The 20135-nt window shown below is 55.0% G+C and overlaps 1 protein-coding gene across 1 annotated transcript in view; it reads right to left on the minus strand.

Annotated features, from left to right (window-relative positions):
* Nucleotides 1–18625: 18625 nt before the first annotated feature.
* Nucleotides 18626–20135, minus strand: part of OPRD1 (opioid receptor delta 1) — a gene marked incomplete at both ends in the record, with an annotated part of 33503 nt that continues 31993 nt past the window's right edge. Inside the window, one exon of the mRNA XM_080802835.1 lies at nucleotides 18626–19167. Coding sequence (XP_080658961.1) covers nucleotides 18626–19167 — 542 coding nt within the window. The remainder of the gene's footprint in view (nucleotides 19168–20135) is intronic.

The following is a 20135-nucleotide window of genomic DNA, read 5'->3' on the forward strand; positions in this document are numbered from 1 at the left end:
CACCCCCACCAGGGGACTATCATAAAGATCCATTCTGCAAGCCTCCAACCAATATCAGGCCTCCATGACCTTTACGGGGACCCCTTTGTGGGTACCCCTGTTGAGCTCTGCGGCTAGCAGACCTATACATGGTGCTCAGGAAGGGCTTAGCGACAAACCCATGCAGTTCCTCTTCAGCTCCACAGAGCAGCTCTGCTCAGGATGCCCCCGCCCCCGCCCCAGGTGGCTCCTTGCATCTCCCTTCCTCGATACTAGATACTACCCTGGCCTCTGTCTCACCCTGCAGTCTGGGTCCCATCAGCTGGGCACAACCGCAGCCAGCAGAGCCGTGGGCCTCCGGAGGCCTGTACAATGTCAGCATCTTCCCAGCCAGGCTGGGATAGTCCTGCCCAGCACAGCCAGCCAGGCTCCTGGCCAGGGTCCACTCTGCAGAGTGGGTTCTGGCCCTGCCCTTCCAGGGGCCCCACCCCCACTGGTCTAGCGGGTGCAGCGGCCTGGGCGTCCTGGGAGCTTCTACAGGCACCTGCAACCTACAGGAGGGAGGCCAGCCTGGTCTAGGCTGTGCAGGGATGGGCTGATTGGGAGACAGACGGGTGTGCCACCGCTTCTCCTCACTGACTATCGCCACCCCCATGCAGGTGTTCCAGCTGCCCCTCACATTGCTGGGTCCTGGCAGGCTCTGCCCGGCTCCTAATACACAGAGGAAACCTCAGGGCATTCTCACCCCGTTCCCTTCTTAAAACACTCCCACTGGCCTGCTTCCAGGCCAGCTATCATTCTGGTCACTGCACACTTATTACCTCATCTGATTCTGCTAATGCCTGTGAGGTCTGGATTATGGACTGAGGAAGAGCTGGGGACTCGGAGAGGGGAAGTGACTCATGCAAGGTCACACAGCAAAGTGCCAGGGCCAAGATTTAAACCCAGTTCTGCTGCAGGCAAAGCCTGCAGGGCACCCAAAGTTCCCTTTCCTTCCCCCTCTCTGTTCCCTAAAGCTTCTGGATCCCCTTCCTCCCAAACCTTCCACCTTTCTCTGCCAAGTCTCTCCTTCCACAGTCCCAGTCAGAATTAATCTTTCCCACCTCGTGGCTGCTGTTAACTGCTTGTTCACCCACTCCCAACAGCAGCAGGGCACAGGAGTTATCTCTGAGGTGTCTGTCTCACTGGCACTCAGAGGGTCCTTGAAGGCAGGGGGCGACCCCAGTACATGCTCCTCAGACCTGACAGTCTGTCACCTCTATCTCCACCCTCCCTCTACCCCCACACAAATGTCCTCTGACCTCCTCCTGTTGATCCCCTCCCCATCCCCAGCCTCCTGCCCAGGCTTGTAACTGGGGTGAAGGTAGGGAGCCTGCTGAAACCTCAGGGGCTGGGTGCCAATGCTCTGGCCCCTCCCGCTCCCCTTCAGTCGCTGAGGATCTGACCCAGACCTGACACCAGGCAGCTCTCACAGGGACTCCCAGCTGCCCTAAGCACCAGGCCTGGCCAGGCATTCCCCAAGCCTCCTCCTTCTGGAGAAAAGGGTTCCAGAAGCAGAGAAGGGGTTGCCTTCAGCCTTAGTCCGTGAACTTGAGGGGTCACATTGAGCCACTCCCACCCCGGAGAAGCTGTGGGCCTTGAAATAACACCCCCTCCTCACCAACCCTACAGGAATAGTCCTACCCTCCCCCCTTCTAGGGCAAGCTTGGGGTGGGGTCTGTTTGGACAAGTCCCCGCCTCCAATTTGCTAAAGGGGAGAACTCAGGTTCTACCAAAAAGAGGTGAGGTCGTCTGGAAAGTGTAGGTTAGGACGAGAAAACTCCCGAGGAAAGACTGAGGATGAGAGAGACAGGACCGCAGAGAGAGGAGAGATGAGGGACACGGGGAATCGGGGAATGAGAGCAAGCAGGAATCTGAGACCGATAGACTGAGGAGACCAGAGACCGAGGAAAGTCCCCCGAGACCAAGCCTGGAAGGGAGCGTGCGGGGCTGGGGCGGCGACAGGAGGGCCATACTGGCTGGCACAGCTGGCACCCCAGCTCACGGGTCCCTCAGTTCCGAAACTCAAAGTCAGTTACGTAAGGGCCGGGAGCGGGGTTCCAGGCCGGGGGGGCCCCCCTCCCGCTGCGCGCCGCCCGCCCTCCCGCTCCGGCCAGCGCTGCGGCGGGCTGGGCTGGAGCCTGCGGGCCGGACAGGGCGGGGTTGGTGGGGGGGCACGTGGGGCCGCAGCACTCTGCAGAGACCCGCCCGCGGAGACCGAACCCAGGACCCCCGCCCCAGACAGGCCGGGACCGCCAGGGACCGCCAGCCGCAAGCGTCCAGCCACGGACCCGAGTTCCCGAACCCCTCTCCTCTCGCCCGCGCCCCTCCCCGCACCCTGAACTTCCAGACGTCCAGGCCCCTGTGGACCCCAGTTCGGACCTTGGAAACCGGGACCCTTAAAGCCCCCCTCCCCTGCCCCTTAGATCCGGGTCTCGCCCCTACCGGGACCGCACAGGCCCTTGGGAGTAGGTCCATCTGTCCCTCACCCCGTTCCTCCCGGGGACCCGGGATCGCCCCCAGACAGTCCAGGCTCACCTGGGCCAGACGGGGCGGGGACCGGGCCGGGCCGGGCCGGGCCGCGTTCTCGCTTTGCACCGCTCTCGCCCTTTAAGAGGTTCCTGCCACTTTGCCCCGCCGGGGGCCTCCACCTGCACTGACAGGGCAACTCTGGAGTGAGGCCCCGCCCACGACCCGGGAGGCCTCCTGATTGGCACAGGCAACTGCCAATCGGCGGGGCGGGGAAGAGGACGGTGCGGAGAAGTGGGAGCGTCGCAACCGGGAAAGGGCTGGGGCTGCAGGTGCGGTCTCCGAGCTCCGAGCGGCCCGGTGTTGACTCGAGGGTCGGGGGGAGGATTGGGCAGAGAGCTCGTGGATTGGGTGGTGTGGTGTCTGACGTCATACGGTAAAAGTATGATGCAACTTGCCACGTGGTGCTGCCCAAACCTAAGGGGTGGAAGGGTGGTAGGAAAGGAGTTGGTTCTAGGGACCCATGGTGAGACTCAACTGCATCACCTGCCCCCCCTATTTAGTCCTGTGTGACCTTGAGCAAGTCACTTCACTGAATCTGAGTTTCCTCAACTATAAATCTTACAACACTTTCCTGAGAATTAGTGATATATGTTAAGTCCCAGGCACAGGTTTGGTACACAATAGGTGCCATTCAGTAAATAGGGTTCTTGTTCCCCCCATCCCTGTCTTGCCACTCTTGTTAAAGACTTTCCCTCTTCTATGGTCCATCCCACCAGCACTGGAAGGGGCTTACATCGTCACTGGTCCAAGCCCCCTCCACTCACTACCTAATTTGGGGGCAAGTGGGGGGAACTGAGGCCCAGTAAAGGCAAGTGACTTCCTGGGAGTTCAGTGATCTTCCCTATTAGATGGGTCCTGGAGTCAAACTGCCTGGGTCTCAATCCCCAGCATTGCCCTTGATTTGAACAAGCTACTAACCCTCTTCAAGCCAGTTTCCTCTGCTGTAAAATGGAGTCAATAAAAGTGCTTTACACGTGGGACGCCTGGGTGGCTCAGTTGGTTAAGCAGCTGCCTTCGGCTCAGGTCATGATCCCAGCGTCCTGGGATCGAGTCCCACATCAGGCTCCTTGCTCCGCGGGGAGCCTGCTTCTCCCTCTGCCTCTGCCTACCACTCTGTCTGCCTGTGCTCGCTCGCTCTCTCTCTAACAAATAAATAAAAAATTTTTGAAAAAAAAAAAAGTGCTTTACTCGTGGCACCTGCGTGGCTCAGTTGGTTCAGAGTTTGCGTCTCGGTTGCTCTCAGGGTCGTGGGTTTGAGGCCCGCGTGAAGTCCCAGCGTGGGGCTCCCCGCTCCAGAAGAGTGTGCTTTAAATTCTCTCCCTTGTCCTCTGTCCCTCCCCCTGCGGGCGCTGGCTCACCGGGTGCGCTCTCTCTCTCTCTCTCTCTCAAATAAACAGATCTTTAAAAAAAAAAATTCTCCTCAAGGATTGTTGTGAGAATTAAATGAAATGATCCATGTAAAGTAATAAGAACAGTGTCAGTCTCAAAAGCCTCCAAAAAGTGTTAGGATTTATTATGATTATTGATGTTAATATTATATCAAGGTCATAAATTAATGTATTGCCCCCACCAAATTCACTGCAACCTCAAGTCAGGCCTTGTTTTAGGCTTCAGGACCCGGGTACCTTCCCTCAAGAAGCTCACAGTCTAGCAGAGGGTCTAACTGAGCCCCTAGATCTAGGGGATGCTTCCTGATACCGGTGGGGGAGGGGGCGCTTCACAGCACCAGAGAAGCTTTAGTTCCTTTAACCAGAAATCTAGACACTTGAGACCCCTCCGTCCCTAGCCCTGTAGACTACATGGGGAAAGCGGTCACACACATGCAGTCTCTCAAGCATACTGACACACCTTTCACCTGCTTCCAGTTTCACCCGCCCACCAGATAATAATGGTCAGGGTCTAAGCGCTCAGGCTTTGGAAGCAGTTGAGTCTGGGCTCTGCGTTTTACAACACTTTGCGCCTTTGGGCAAGTCACTTTCCCTCGGGAGTAAAATGGGAGTAATAATGGCCCAAACTTCATATAGATCTGTTGCGAAAATTAAATGAGAGAATGAAAATACATATGCAAATACCCAGTAATGCATCCAGTGTTGTTTTTTAATTGCTCCCACATGTATTCAGGCAACCCAGGAGAGAGCAGGCTGCGAATGCCTAGACTCAGTAACTGCTAAGGGGTTTCCTCTCTCCTTCCCGGCGCTCTGACGCTCCGCCCCTGTGAAGGGGGCGGGGCGAGGAGAATCCCCGCCGAGTCACTGGAGGCTCCGGCGAAACCCGGCGGTAGGCCCCGCCCCTCCCCGATCGGGGCGGGCTCGCGGCTCCAGCTTCCAGGGCCGAGCTGCCGTGCGGGTGACTCAGCAGCGCCCGCGCCTGCCCCGGCCTGATAAGTGTGTGTGTGTGTGTGTGTGTGTGTGTGTCGGTGAATGTGTGTGTTGGGGTGGCCGGGGAGGGCTCCGCGTTTCTGAGTTTGTGCATGCGGAGTACCTGTGGGGTTGTCTTTGTGATCTTGATTTTGTGTGTGACTCTTCTCTGTGTGTTTGCATGTGTGTGGGGGGTCGGGGCATGCATCTGTGTCACGGTGTGTCCCTGTTGGTGAGTTTGCATAAAGGGGGTGACTCTGTGTGACCCGCTCTCTTTGGGTCTTATATACATGTTCCCCCTTTCTCTGCCCACGCCCCCTTCCCAATCCCCAGGCCCTGGGGACCTAGAGAGCTCTGTCCTGCTCCAGGGGCCTCTCTGCCTAGGCAGTCTGCGTTTCTTGTTGAGGTGACTCTGCACTTGTGTGGGTGAACCTGGCCTTGTTGGTCACTGGCCTGGGGGGTGGGCGGTGGGGAGAAGAGAGTTGGGTGCTGTCACTGCCTGGACTTCAGCACCACCAACCTCCCCCGCCACCACTGCCCCGGGTCCCAGTACCTCTGCCTCTGAAGCTGTCACCTCCCTTCCCAGACTGTAGGGCTGTAGGGAGTAGTTTGTTACCTGAGCAGCTACCTGTGGGGGAGACCTCTGGAAGGGATGACTCGCATTTGGTGACTGCTGTTATTTTATTCTCTCATTTGATCTTTCTGAATCCTTACGGCCATGAGTGTTCTAAAGAGGGTCTGAGACCTGAGAGTATGGAAGTGACAACCCAAGGTCATGCAGCTGAAGAGCCCTGGAAGGCATGAAGGTGACAGGCAGAGGGCAGATCTCCTCCCTAAGCCGAGCACCCAGTTTGCCTGGAGCCTGTGGGACACTGATAAGCTTCTGGGGCAGGGGAAGGGACCTGTTTATGTGCCCCCTCCTCCTCTGAGTTTCCTGGGCTTCCGGCCAACTCCTTATCCTGCCAGCGCCTGAACAGGGCCACCAGCTTGGATTGGGTGATTGGGTCTTGAGTTGGGTGATAAAAAGAGGCAGGGGGATGGGCTGGGGGCGAGGGCAAGGGGCCAGGGCCAATGTGGGAGCATCTGTTACTTCAAAACTTTACTGAGCACCTTCTTAGAAACAGGCCAATACTCTGCTCTGTCTAAAAGGGGAAGAGAGTCACAAGACCAGGCCTCATGGAATGGTGGAGACGCAAGCTCGGGCTTGAACCAGGGGGTGTGGCTGGGAGCTGCTGCCGGTTTCAGTCGTGACTCCACCACGTAAGGCAGGGCGTGGGACCTGGCCAGTCCTATTTCTCTCCTAGCCTGTCTCTGTGTCAGTCAAATGAGGTGATGGCGCAACACTGCCTGCCTTTCCTGACTCCAAGACACGAAAAGGGAAAGCCATTTGTAAACAGAGTTGTTCTCCAGACATAATGGATGGTCCTGGTGTGATCCGTGGCCTCCTATGAGAAAGGCCTTAAAGAAACAGTATACCCCGAGCCCAGAGAGGAGAAAGGGTCCCAACTGGGGGATTAGAGAAGGCTGCCTGGAAGAGGTGGCCTACCAGCTAGAATTTTAAGGGTGAGTTTACTAGGTGGAAATGGAAGAGGGTGTTCCAGGTGGAGGAACAGCCTGCATCAGGGCCTGGATGGTGAAGTTGTGCCCTGGGAACAAAAGCTGGTTTGGTATATTTGGCCCAGAGTGAATGCCACGTTTAGATGGGGGCAGATGTAGGGGGTGGTGGCAGACTTGGGGATAGCCAGGAGGTCTTTGAGGTAAAGACAGCCATGTCCTGGCTGGGTGTGGCAATCCTTTGGCTGGGGGGAGGCGGAGAGGAGAGGGAGAATTGGCAGTTCTTGGCTCAAGGACCCCCACTCCTACCCCAGGACAATCCATCTGAAGCCTGGGCCAGAGGCAGAGCCCCAGATTGACATCGAGGTGGACACGAGGCTGCAGAGTTCCCCTTCCAAGAGAAGGATGGAAGAAAAGCCAAGTCAGATGCCCTGGTCCAGGGAGGGACCCAGGCATGGACGCAGAGGGTGCCCACCAATGAACACGTAAGGGCCCTGGAAGGCCCTGCTGCCTATGAGTTCCTCTGGGTTTGCTCAAGTGTGGGGAGGGGGCCACTCCCACCGGGAGAGAAGGCTCCATCTCCAGAAGCCCCCATCAAACCAGCTGTGGTTGCTAACGATTCGCTTATTTTGTATCTGCTAGGAGCTTTACTAACCTGTCCCCACGAGATATCCCTATTATATGGTTGAGTCAAACGAAGCTTCGAGAGGCAAAGTGTTCGCTCACGAGTACACAGCCAATAAGTGGCGAGGCCAGAGCTGCCTGTTTCCTGAGATGGCAGGAAACAGCTAGAGGAGGTGTTTGGGATCCACTGAGATTCTGGCTCTGCGAGGCCGGGAGCTGTGGCGGACAGGGCTCCGGGGAGAAGGAAGCACGGTGTCTGCTGCCACCTAGAGCCACTGGGGCAGAGGCACAGAGCCCAGCTCTCTGGGCTTCCTGAAGGGGCAGCTGCTCTGGGCATCACAGGGTCAGCAGGGAGTTAGTGAAAGGTGGGGCTGGGCGCTCAGGTGGGACCGTCCTGGATCCTGAGACCCTAGGCAAGTCTCTCCTCCTTGCTTCTCAATTCTCAGTGCCTTCAGGACTCAGGGAGATCATTTTTACTCCTATGGAGACCTTCCACAGCCTTTATCTATCTTTGAAACTGAGAAAACGGAGGATCCTGGTAGATTCAGGCTTGTGGGGCCTAAAGCTGATCTGGGGGCCTCTTTAACAAAAAGAGTGGAAGGGCACCTGGTTGGCTTGGTCAGTAGAGCATGCAACTCTTGATCTCAGGGTTATGAGTTCAAGGCCCATGTTGGGCATGGAGCTTACTTAGGGGAAAAAAAAGAAGAAGAAGAATAAGAAGAATGAAAGGTTAAGAATAGAAAATGCCTGTAGCCCTTCAAAGCTGTAGGATATGAGTGGGAAGGAAAGGAAGTCAGAGTGGGAAGATCTCAGCCAATGCAAGTTAATATATCTTACATTTGCAAATTTTACAGAAATATATGACCCTGTGAACCCAAAGTCAGGATCCTTCTAGGGCCTATGCTAGTGTGAAGTCTTGACGGATGCCTAAGCCTCCCAGTGAGTCTGGTATGAGGTCCCCTATGGGAGATTTGGGGATTCAGAAGCTGGTGCAGGATCTGGGTTCATGTCTCCCTACCACCCCTACACTGCCTCAGGCAGCCTTCCCTGCCCGCCCTTACCTTCCCGGGCAGTGCCAGCACTGTGTGTGGTCAGTACCAAGCTGTTGGCTGAGTCCCTGCTGTGCCGACAGTCTGATGTCACCCACATGTGGTCACCAGGTGGACACATCCCGAGCCCCTCCTCTTGTAGCAAGGCCTGCGGGTTGGGGGTAGGGAGACAGCGAGAGGACTCAGACCCAGTCCCAGCCCTCCTCTAGCTCATCATCTGGGGATCAAGTAAGATCCGGACTGAGTCTTAAAACTTTTAGGTCTGGGGTGCCTGGGTGGTTCAGTGGGTTAAGCCTCTGCCTCAGGTCATGATCTCGGGGTCCGGGGATCAAGCCCCACATCGGGCTCTCTGCTTTGTGGGGAGGCTGCTTCTCCCTCTCTCTCTCTCTCTCTCTGCCTGCCTCTCTGCCTACTTGTGATCTCTCTCTCTGTCTGTCAAATAAATAAATAAAATCTTTACCAAAAAAAAAACCAAAACCTTTTAGGCCTAACAATAACTTAGAGATCAACTAGTCCAAGTGATTGTCGGACTCACTTAACCACAGAAGCCCAAAGAGGGAAACAGAGGGAAGCAGGGCTCTTCTGAGTAAAGCAGTGGGCATGAGGGGATGTGTGGGGTGCCCTCTGCTTGGCCTCCCCACTGGCCTTCCCCTGTTTGGCCTCCACCAGCCCTTCTAAGGAAACATGAGTTGGAGAAACTGTTGATGTTCAAGCTCTTTGTTTTAACCGAGGCCCAAGAGTGAGATTTGACTGAGGTCACAAAACAAGTTCATGGCCAATTCGGATGTAGGTCTGCCTGACTCTACGTTCAAGGCTCTCTTTGCTCCATCTCAATACTAGACAGTTAGGATGGGAATCATCCCTTCCCACCCCGACTCACATCCCCTGCTGTCACTCTGGATCCCCATCCACTCAGCACAGCTGGCAAAGAGAAGTTCAGAGGGGTCCCGGGGCCCCGGGGGTGGGAAAGCAAGGAAGGGAGCTTTTGGAGCTTCCCTTTTGGAGCTGCAACATTGGAATGAGGGCAGAGACTAGACTTTCCTCTGCTTGTGGACTGCTCGTCCTCAGTCTGAGCCCAGAGCCTGCCACACTGTGAATAAATACTAGCTGAAGGAATGAATTTGAAGCCACAGTTCAGGGTAGGGGAACCTTTCTGAGCACAGAAACCATCCCTCCAGGTAGACTTCATCCACCTCTGGGCACTTCTCCTGGTCCCCTAGGGATGAGACCTGAGCTGGACCTCTCCAGCTTAGTAAAGATTTTCAGCGTTGCTGTATCTTCCTTTTCTTTCTCTTCAGAGCAACAGAGGAAGCTATTGTGTGACTTTGGACAAGTCATTTGCCCTGAGCCTCCATCTCCTGATTTGTTAAAAATACCTTACATTAGGGGCACCTGGGTGGCTCAGTGGTTTAAACCTCTGCCTTCAGCTTGGGTCATGATCTCAGGGTCCTGGGATCGAGCCCCGCATTGGGCTCTCTGCTTAGCAGGGAGCCTGCTTCCCCCTCTCTCTCTGCCCGCCTCTCTGTCAAATAAATAAATATATACGTATTTTTTTTAAAACACCTTACATTAAACAACCTCCCCTGGCGGGGTGGGGGGGGGACCAAAACCTTCGTGTCTTGAATTATTCACTTGTAATAGTTGTTATGACTTTGCATGTGCCATAAGGCTGCATAAGGCACGTGGGATTGAGAAAAGAGGTGACAGTGGTAAAGGACAGCAGAGCCTGACACAAAATGGGCGGTCACTGATCTTTCCCCGCCCAGCCCACACTCACCCAGTGTCTTCCAACAGAATGCCTCCCTCGTTCAAGGGCGTCTTTCAGGAACAAGTTCCAGTCCACAGCTTCCGGGGAGATAGAGGGGGCCGCAGTGGTGGATGAACCCCCACCCACCACCGCAATCCAGGAAAAGTGAACTAAATAAGGGTGCTGGTGCCATGCTTGGCCAGTAGGTGGCAGCAGCGTCTGCGAAATGAGCCTGTCCTGCCCCTTTTCCGAGGTTTCTCCCAGGACGAGCTGTTTGGCTGTCTCACGGATGAGAACATGGGTGTATAAATGAGTGTGTGCTTCGGTAGGAGGTGTGTGTATAAGGAAGTTTGTGTGCGAGGAGGATGTCTGTGCAGTCAGGTTTGTATGTGTGGCCTCCAGGTCTGTGGGTCTATTTGCATGTGACTGTTTTGTATGCATGCACCCCCCACTCAAGGAAACCTCTCTTAACTTTTTGGTCCTGGACTCCCAGAACATCCGGTGTGCAGCGAGGCGCACAGCGACACACAGTGCATATGTCATTTCAGAGAGCTCTGGGGTCACCTGTGCCGTCCACTCCCCCCCCCCCCCCAGCCCAGGGCTTCCCCTGGGTGAGGAAGAACATTCACAAGTCAAGTCAATAGAATGGGGAACCATGGGTGATGTTTTTAACTGTTCTTTCCAAACTTATCAGGTTTCTCAGTTTTTATAATGAGCATCCTGTAATAACTGTAGACATTATTGGGGGGAAATGCCTGTGTTCTTTTTCAGGGGCCTTTCCTCTCCCCTTGGGGAGTGACAGGGTTCCCGTGTGTCTGACAAGGCAGTGGGGGCCCAGCAGCCTGCTTGAGGGTGCCCAGATAGCAGTTGTGGGAGGTCTAAACAGGGCAAAGGATCAGAACAGAGCAATCAGAGAAGGCTTCCTGGAGGCAGAGGGAATGGAGCTGACCTGGAAGGGTGACAAAGTTGGCACATGACTGCTGTCTGTCCTGCTTGCTGCACTTCTCTGAGAACTGTCCATCCTTGGGCTGGGCCTCAGCAGTCCTCTTCCTGAAGTGCAGCCTTGTCTCCTTCTGAGGGAATTTGGAGGTTGCAGGCAGACAAGATTGAACTTAGATTCCTAGAATCCCCCACTGGGAAGGGGCATGAGAGGTCCTCTGGATTTTTCAAGCAACTGGGAGCTACTGAAGGTTAAAGGCAGACTGTGTTTCCCCATCACTAATACTGTGCTCTGCTTACCATGTACAGCTGTTGCCTCACTGGGTCCTCAGAAGAGTCCTGGTAAGTTAGCTATAATAATCACGTGATTTTACAGAAGAGAAAGTGGTGTCCACAGTGGTCAAGCAGATATGCTTTTCTTCAAGGCAGACACAAAGGTGAATGAAAATCTCCACCGTGCACACTTCCATGAACACCGAGGTGCTCTCACACATGCTGTGCAATCTCTCTCTCTCTCTCACACACACACACACACACACACACACACACACACACACCCTTCAGAGCTGTTCTTCCCAGCCTCAGGGGGAGTAAGCTCTGGGCAGAGCTGCCAGGCCTCTGGGAAGTCTTCACCTGAGCCCCTCCCTGTGAGGAAGGTGAGGCCAGGTGGTCAAGCCCCCTCCCCACCCTGGGCAGTCAGGCCCCCTGCCCTCAGCCCCACCCAATCAGTCTGCAGCTGAGGGGGGCTGGGATCCCAGTCCAGGTGAGGGTAGCCCACCCGAGTTGGTGCTCAGTACCTGCCCACAGCAGGCCCCAGGACGGGCAGCCGCAGCACAGCAGCAGGAAGAGCCTAAGGGTCTCTGAAGGGAGGTTGCTTCAGAAGGGGAGGAGCGGCTCCGGGCCCTGGTGCTCTCTCTTAAAGACCTGGTCACACCTGCTGGGAAGGCAGATCCTGGGTCAGGAGCTTCCCTTTTAGAGAATTACTTATGAATCATGAGGAACAGCAACCACTGAGGAGGGGAGCACAGAGGGGGGTGGAGGTCTCTTGGGACATCCATCCCCACACCCAGGGCTTCCCTGAATGCTCCCAGAGAAGGGTTAGGGCTTCTGTCGCCAAAAAAAGGGTCACTGTGGGGCAGGAGCATGGAACAGAGGTGGGAGTAAGGTGGAGGGGAAAGGAGGGGGAGTTAGTGGGAGCCCCAACAGATACATGGGGTGGGCAGGGTTCTGGAGGACAAGGGACTGATATTGGGGGTGGGCCACAGAGGAGGAGGAGCCAGTTTGGAGGGTTGGGGGAGTAGGGGCTTCTAGAAGCCAGCTTTGGTTTGGGGCATGCTCTAGGAAGTGGCTACAGCTGCCTTGAGTATGTCTCCCATCAGATGGGTTTGTTTTTTAAGATTTTATGTTTTAAGTAATCTCTACACCCAATGTGGGCCTCAAATTTATAGCCCTGAGATCAAGAATCTCAGGCTCTACAGATTGAGCCAGCCAGGAACCCCCAGATAGGGTTCTTAAGGACAGTGTTGCCTCTCCCTCTGAGACAGTCCCAAAGGTGGGGCTAGTCTACCCACCCAGTGAGAGCAGGCAGGTCTGTATCACACCCCAGACTAGCCCCCACCATGAGGAGACCGCAGAAGATAAGCAAAAGAAACAGCCAGAGATGTGGACACCGAGGATAGTGTTTTTCTTTATTGGGAAAACAGAAGGTTGGTCCTTGGTACCAAGATGGGACCTGGGATAGGCAAAAAATGAGGTGTTTGAGTCAAGCTTTGTTTTGACATGCTTGCCTCCCTCATCCCAAAAGTAGGGCAGCTCCAATTACAAATACCAGCCCCCCAGGCACCCTTTCCTCTGCCTCTGGGCAAATGCCCAGTGCGTCTTACCGGAGATGTCTGTTGCTGGAATCAAGGAACATGAGGGAAAGATCTCTGTTCTCTCCCAGGATGGCAAAGCCCTCGGAACCCATCAACTCCTACCTCTGTCCCTCCATTGGGCAGCAGCCCAGAGAGGGACAGAGACCTGCCCAAAGTCACAGAGCAACGAAATGAAGGACAGAGTCAAACCCATATTCCATCTCTTGGCTTGGGATTTATTCCAAGAGGAGATTCTGGAAGGTGAGCTCCAGCAGGTGGATGTTATCTGCATCACTACCTACCAAGGGACTCCACCCCCCATGACCCAAAGGTTCTGGCCAGAAGGCCCAGGCCCGTGCCACCCAGGGATCTTCCTTTCCTCCCAGACTGTGCCCCTCTTGGGTGCCAGGAAGGGCAGGCTTTGTGAGGACAAAAGGAGACAGCTATGTATAAAGTACTTGCAGAGAACATGTCCTCTTGAAAATTCCTTCTCCAGGGTACACTGTCCCATCTTCTGAAACTCAAGGAGATGGTTACAAAACAAAGTCCTTGCTCCTGAACCCCCTACAGTATTAAGAGATGTGGGTCAGAGCGGGTATAACCTAAAACGCTCAATCGCATTAAAAGCTCCACATTTCAGCCATTTACTCTGCACCAGGGACTTCATCATCCGCTCGGTTGAATGACGACTGTGGGCCAGCCGCAGTACCATTTGCTAAGAACATTTGTGACACCAAAACAGACAAGCCTTTTTGTAAATCTTCACAACTTCTTGTGATTGTTGTCCTCCACGACCGAGAAAAGGGGCTCCCAGAGTGAAGTGACTGGCCCAAGGTCATACAGCACAGTCCTAGCAGGCAGATGAAAAATTATAGAACAAGCAAGGCTTCCAAGGGAGGGAGGGAGTGGATGGGGAGAGGGCCCTGCTAAGGCCACAGCGATTCCTTGGGAGGTGTCTGATGCCAAGATGATGAGGCACAGAACCCAGCACCGGGAAGGCTCAGTCCTGGACTATGAGCTGGACACAAGAGTCTCCCTGGTGCCCTCTGTGTCATCAGTTTCCTCATGGGAGGCAGGAGAAGAGCAGAGGAAGTGGACTTGACAGATCTAAGATGTGATCCTAGCTGGCCCAGCCATGGACATGCTCTGTGGTCTTGGACAGGCCATTCCCCTGAGCCTCGGGTTCCTCATCCATAAAGTAGGGGTTCTAATTATAATAGTGCCTGCCTCATAGTCATGCTGCAAAGATTAAGTAAATTACCATGTAAAGTGCTTAGAATAAAGGGGGGTGCTGTGTATCACATACTAGTATTACCACAGTGGGCCTCATGGCCAGCGTCAGGGATGGGGTTGGAACCTGGGCAACCCCCAGCTCTAGCGCTTGACCAGGTCAGGATAAGCGATGCCTCTACCCAGCCCCTCAGGGCCCCATTCTGAACTGCCCAGCCGCCTGCCACCAGATCCTCACCCCAGTCTCCTCTGGTCTCCCAGCATCTGTAAGCTCGGAGCTGGGCTCCTTCCCTGGAGCTGTCCGCACTATGTGCTCAGTGCCCAGGAATGAAGTGAAGGAGTATATAATTATAAATACATAAATGAGAAGAGAAAGTTGTGTATAGTGTTTCGTGTGTGAGTGCTGGGACCATGACCTTGGGGGTGGGGGGAGCATTACTTCCTAGGGGCTCTGAAGCCTCTGAGCTGGTTCCCAGCCTGGATCGGTAGTAGGTCCGGTGGGGGAAGGCAGCCAGAGGCCAGCTGAGGCTCTGCCATTGAAAATAGATGGGCTGGCCTTTGGGCAGAGTTCTAGTGGGGGACTAGCCTGGACTGTGGCTCCTCCAAGTTCTCTCCAGACGGTAGTGGCTTTCTCCACTTTGAGGAGCATTTCAAATTCCAAGCTAAGCAGGTCTCCTTAGACACCTGCCTCTGGCTCCCCACTATTGTCACAGAATAATTCTGTATTCACTGGCCTATTAGGTGCCAAGCACTTTGGTAGGAACCTCAATTGCCATATCTCTAGCCTTCAGATGGAACTCTTGGAGGTGAAATGACCTGCCTGAGCTCCCACTGCTAGCAAGCAGCCAAGAACCCAGCAAAACCAGGACTCTTATTAGAGACGAAACCTCAGAGACTGACCCATTCCTTTGTCTTAGATCTAAGAGAAAAGAAAAGCTCAGAGAGGGCAACTCCCTTGCCTAGGTCACACAGCTGGTTAGCTTCGGTGCTGAGATTTGAATCCAAATTTGGGGCTTCCCAAGCCATGTAGGAAACTGAACTTGAAGGCTCTGCTTTATTCTCATCACCCTCCTGCCCTCCCCACCACCAACCTCTTTTATATGACACTTGACATTATCCATCACTCCCTCCCCGCTGGGAACGCCCTCCTCCTCCAGTTTCTATGGCAGCACATTCTCCCCATCCTCCTCCTGCTTCTCCAGCAGCGTCTCACTCTCCACGCTGTGACTCCTGAGCCTAGAAAGCAGGGAGCTCCTCAGGCTGGGTCCCCGGGCTCTTCTCTCTGTATTGCTGCCCCTGAAAGTTCATCTGCTTTTCCCTCTGGGACTCCAGTTCTGACCTCGTGCTGCAGCAGAGCTCCTAATGACAGATATTTGCCATGTGATGAGAGCTGACCTATGATCTGGACCCTATCTGTAAATGAACTCATTAAGTCCTCACAGCAAGCCCATGAAGGAAGTCCGTTCTACAGATGAGGAAACTGAGGCACAGTGAGGGAAACCAAAAATCTGACTCCAGCTTTCACCGCTACTTCTGTCACCACAAGAAAAGACAGGAAATTGTAGGACATTTTGAAACTGGAGGCAAAAGCTTGCCTCCACCTCCTGAAGAGAGAGGAGTGGAAACCTGGGAGGGGGGGGTGTGGGGCGTGGAATCAGAACCTACTTCACGGTTCTGAGAGCCCTGTGATGATGATCTAGAATTACACTGTCAATTTGGAGCTTTAAAGTGCATCACACACAGTACGTTTTGAAACGTGAAGGTTTGGAGAGCTTCAGGAGGAACAAAAGTTCATGGAAAATTGCCCTTTTCCTTCAGATTTTTTAATCTGGTTTTAAGTCTTCAAAAATCCTCATTCCAGAGTTCCAGCAACTAAGGCTCTTCTGCATCAGTGATCCCTGGAATTCACCAGAAACTCGGACCCTGAAGTCCTACTAACCTGAGTTCTGCTGCCACCACAGGCTCTGTGACTTAGGGGTGAGTGGCTTGACCGCTGAGCCTGTGGTCTAAAATAAGGGCAACAGTACCTCCCCTGGGCTGTCACGAGGCTCGGATGGGACGATGTGCATGAAGCGCTTAGCGCGGAGCCTGACACCCGAAACTGCTCTGTTAAGCCCCAAACTCCAGATGCGCACAACTTTTTTCGGGTTTGCCAAGCACCTCAACATTTCCCTGCTCTTGCACACGCTGTTCCCTCTTCTTGGTGGCCAACCCCTACACATCCTTTAAGCCCCTCTCTTTTCCACCTCTTCTAGAATTTCTACAAATGTGTCTTAGTAAAAAGCTAGAAAACACACTTCCCCAAGACACCCTCCCTGGGGCTTCCTGTCATTGCACACATCCCACGCAGATGATGCTCTGTTGACACCTTGTTTCCCAGCCTGGGCATGAACTTTCTAAGGGCCGGGCTGTATCTTATTTATTTCCGAGTCCCAGTCCCTGGGGTGCACAGCCTGGCATCAAGTTGATTTAGGTACAAATTTGCTTTACCTTAAATGCACGTGGTTTGGACCCAGCTTCTGTGGACCCCGGGACACATTTGTGTATGAGAAGTAGTAAAAAACAGCCAGATTTGTTATAGCCATGGGAGACGGCAGGGCGCCGATCCAGAACAGCCTTGAGGGAGAGTTGAAGGGGACAGAGTCCTTGCGGAGAGAATCAACAGGCCTGGATCCAATGTCACCTTCTTCAGAAGTCTTCCCCAGTCCCTAAATTGTCCCCGATCTCTGATATCTCCCCAAGGCAGAGGGTCCCACGTGAAAAGGAGTGTCCAGGAGGGTCCCCCGCCTTGCTGATACACCCCCCCTCCCATTCAGACACAAAAGTCTCCAGGGGCACTGGGCACCGCCCTACATCTTCCAAAGTGCTACTGAAGCCATTGCCTGGAGGAAGAAAATTCCCAGGCCTGGGGGTTTCTGGGGTCCACACCCCAAAAAGGGAGCTGTGCTTTGTCTAAGGGTATCCCTACCCCTAATGTGCCCAGCACCCATCCTGGTGCCTAAGCCCTCAACCTCCTGAATGCTAGTTCAGCCCCTGCTGGAGTGACAGTCTCCCAGACAAGAGAAAGGCTTTTGTTCCAAGGAAATGACTGTCAAAGGGAGAAGAGGTATCTTTTTTTTTTTTTTTTTGTTTGAGACAAAGACGTCAGTTTCTCTCCATCTGTCCCAAAAAGGGAAGAAAATTAATTTGTTTCTACAAGGATGTCAGCTCACTGCTTCAATAGGGAGTCAGGGGTGTGGGACTGAGGCAGTGTCTGTGGCGGGGAGGGGGCGGGGAGAGGAGGTGAAGCACGGGGGAGGCACAGGGAACAAGGACAGACCCTGATAGGAAAGCAAAGATCTGGGAATGCCTGAATTAAATGCCAAACACATGAAGAGAAAAACTCCTATCAGTTAGGAAAGCCTTCTTCCTCCCAGTTCCTTCAGAGACAGGCTCCTGTGTGGGTAGTTTCAGCTGCCTGTAAACACTGGACACACTGGACACATCCAGGTGTTGGGAGGAGGAGGAGGATCTCCTGGAGGTTCTTCTTAGAGACCCAAGATGGACAGGAAGAAAAGTCCACACTGGTCCTTCAGATGCCCTCACCCAGTCCCAGTTGCCACTTACCATGCATGGGGCTCTTGCTAGCATTGTCTTCTGTCCTCCAGTACCTGGGCAGAGAAGTCAGACCCCTGGGGACCCCCAAAAGCATCTGCCCTCCAGCTTGAGGACCTACTGTCTAAACAGAAGTTCCCCAGACTTTCCTTTGCCCACCCCCCAACCCTTGACACAGAGGCCGCCTGGCAGCTCTGGTTTTGGAGCTGTCAGACCTCCCTCCTCCTTCTGAGCCCTACAGAACCCCGGGCTGGGGACCCTACCCCAGCTGAGGGCCTGTCCTGCTATCCTAGCCTGAAGGTGCTGGCCCTACACCACTGTCCTGTCCCAAGCCCCACTGGCACAAAGTGCAGGGGACATGACGTTCATGCTGAGGCCATTCCAAGAAAACGACTGTCAAGGACAGAAAAGGCATAGTTTCTCTCTCCCTCTCGATTTTATTTTCTATTTATGACGACAGTCCAGTTGGACCTGGACCTCAGCAACCCCGCCTCTGGCTACAACTCAGGGCTGGGACTCTACCCCAAGGTTGAGGCCGCCATCTCCTGCACACAGCCTATCTCGTGGCCCTAGCCTACCTCGTGACCCAGTCTTGAGCTGTAGCCGCTTGGCTGACCTGTCCCTCCCTCTCGCCCCCAAAAGAGGCCCCCCACTACCAGAGAAAGACCCAGTCTTGCAACCCTGTTCTCAAGCCTCGGTCTCCACCAAGGCCCCCTGGGTCCTGGGTCCCTGGCTTTTTCAGGTCCCAGGCCAGCAAGGCCGGCTCTGGCTAGAACCCGAGGCTGTCCCAAGGTTGAGGCCGGCCCACCGCAGAGGTTCCGTCTAGAGGTCCGGTCCCAGAGCCACAGGCCCCGCTCCCCCAGAGTCGCTAGCTCCCGGCACCCGACCCAAAAACGCCGACCGCGCCGGCTGCCCAGAGGCCCCGCCCCCTCGCCCCGCCCCAGCCCGGAGGCCCGCCCCACCGCAGGGGCCCCGCCTCTCGGCCTCCGCCACGCTCCCGCTGGACCCCCTTCTCCAAAACAGGGGCGCCCTTCGGCCCCACTCCGCGTCGTGGCCCCGCCCCCTGCGGGCCCCGGGTGCCGGCCAGGTCACCCCGGAGGGGCGCTAGGCGGGCCGGGCCGGCGCGGTTTAGGCGGCGGCGCCCCCGCCGGGACCGTCGGACGGGGTGCAGGCGGTGACCCGTTCGCGGGCCGTGGTCTCGCGGGCGCGGCTGAAGCTGCCGGGCTCCGGGCGGCCGCAGGGCGTGCGACAGAGCTGACGGAAGCAGCGCTTGAAGTTCTCGTCGAGGAAGGCGTAGAGCACGGGGTTGAGGCTGCTATTGGCGTAGCCGAGCGCGATGCACAGGTGCAGCGCGGCCACCACCAGCGGGTCGCGGCGGTCGATGTCCACCAGTGTCCAGACGATGACGAAGATGTGGATGGGCGCCCAGCACACCACGAAGGCGCCCACCACCACCAGCACCATGCGCGTGATGCGCCGCAGGCTGCGGTCCTTCTCCTTGGAGCCCGACAGCAGGCGCACACTGCGCAGGCGCAGCAGCATCAGGCCGTAGCACACGGTGATGATGAGGATGGGTACGACGAAGGCGAAGAGGAACACGCAGATCTTGGTCACTGTATCCCAGTACCAGCTGGGGCTGGGGAACTGGAGCATGCACACCACGGCCCCGTCTGCGGGGGAAACAAGGAAAGACAGCAGGTGAGGGGCGCGGGGGCCGAAGCGACCCCGCCTGCTCGCCACCCTTCTTGACTTGGTCAAGTCCCACACCTCCTCCTGGCCTTTGTTCAGGGTGATTCTTCTGCCCGGAATGTCCTCCTACACTTTCGTACTTGGTGAACTCCTACTCATCCTTAAAGACCCCAGCGGGATTGGCTGTAATCTAGGAGGTCTCTTTTCTATATTTTCTTCGGGTCCCTTTAGCAGCCTCTACATCCATGGACCGCAGTAATGATATAATTTAGCCCAAACCCACCAAATGCCAGTCATTGTGAGGCCTCAAAACACTCTACTCATTTCCAGACTAGCTCCAATGAGGACAACACTGCTCAGACAGATCTAGAGAGTATGATGAGTTAAGGACAGAACTTGGGCCCTACCAACTGTGTGGTGTGACCCTGGGCAAACTGTTCATGGAGAACTTCCATAAAGTGGGACTAATAAGAGTATCTAAACCTCACAGGGTTGTGAGGATTCCATGGGCTCAGGCATGTGAAACATTTAGCACAGCGGGGGGTGGAGGGATCAAGCTCTTGGTGCACTCACAGGAAAGGGGGGCAGATACATTTAGGAGACCAGAAGTCAGGGCTAGGGTCAGGGAGACAAAGCCCAGCTTAATGGCAAGAAGAACTTTCTGACTGCGGAATTTGTCCAGAGGTGCACCCAGGATGGAATGAGCTCCCTGTTCCTGGAGTGTGGGTGTGGGCTGGACGAGCACCTTAGGGATGTTTCTGGATTCAGACACAGGCCTGAAACTGACCTGGGGAATTCCCAAGGTCTCTTGGAACTTTGGGTTTTGAGGAGCCAGGCAGTGAACTTGGAGCCTGAGAGTTGTAGGAAGGGTACTGGGGATCCACACAGTGGGTCTCCGGACAGCAGGATGGCAGAACCCCCAGGGCTGACTGAGTCCAAGGACTTCCTT

Source organism: Martes martes, assembly GCF_963455335.1.
Source record: "Martes martes genome assembly, chromosome: 4".
Lineage (NCBI taxonomy): Eukaryota > Metazoa > Chordata > Mammalia > Carnivora > Mustelidae > Martes > Martes martes.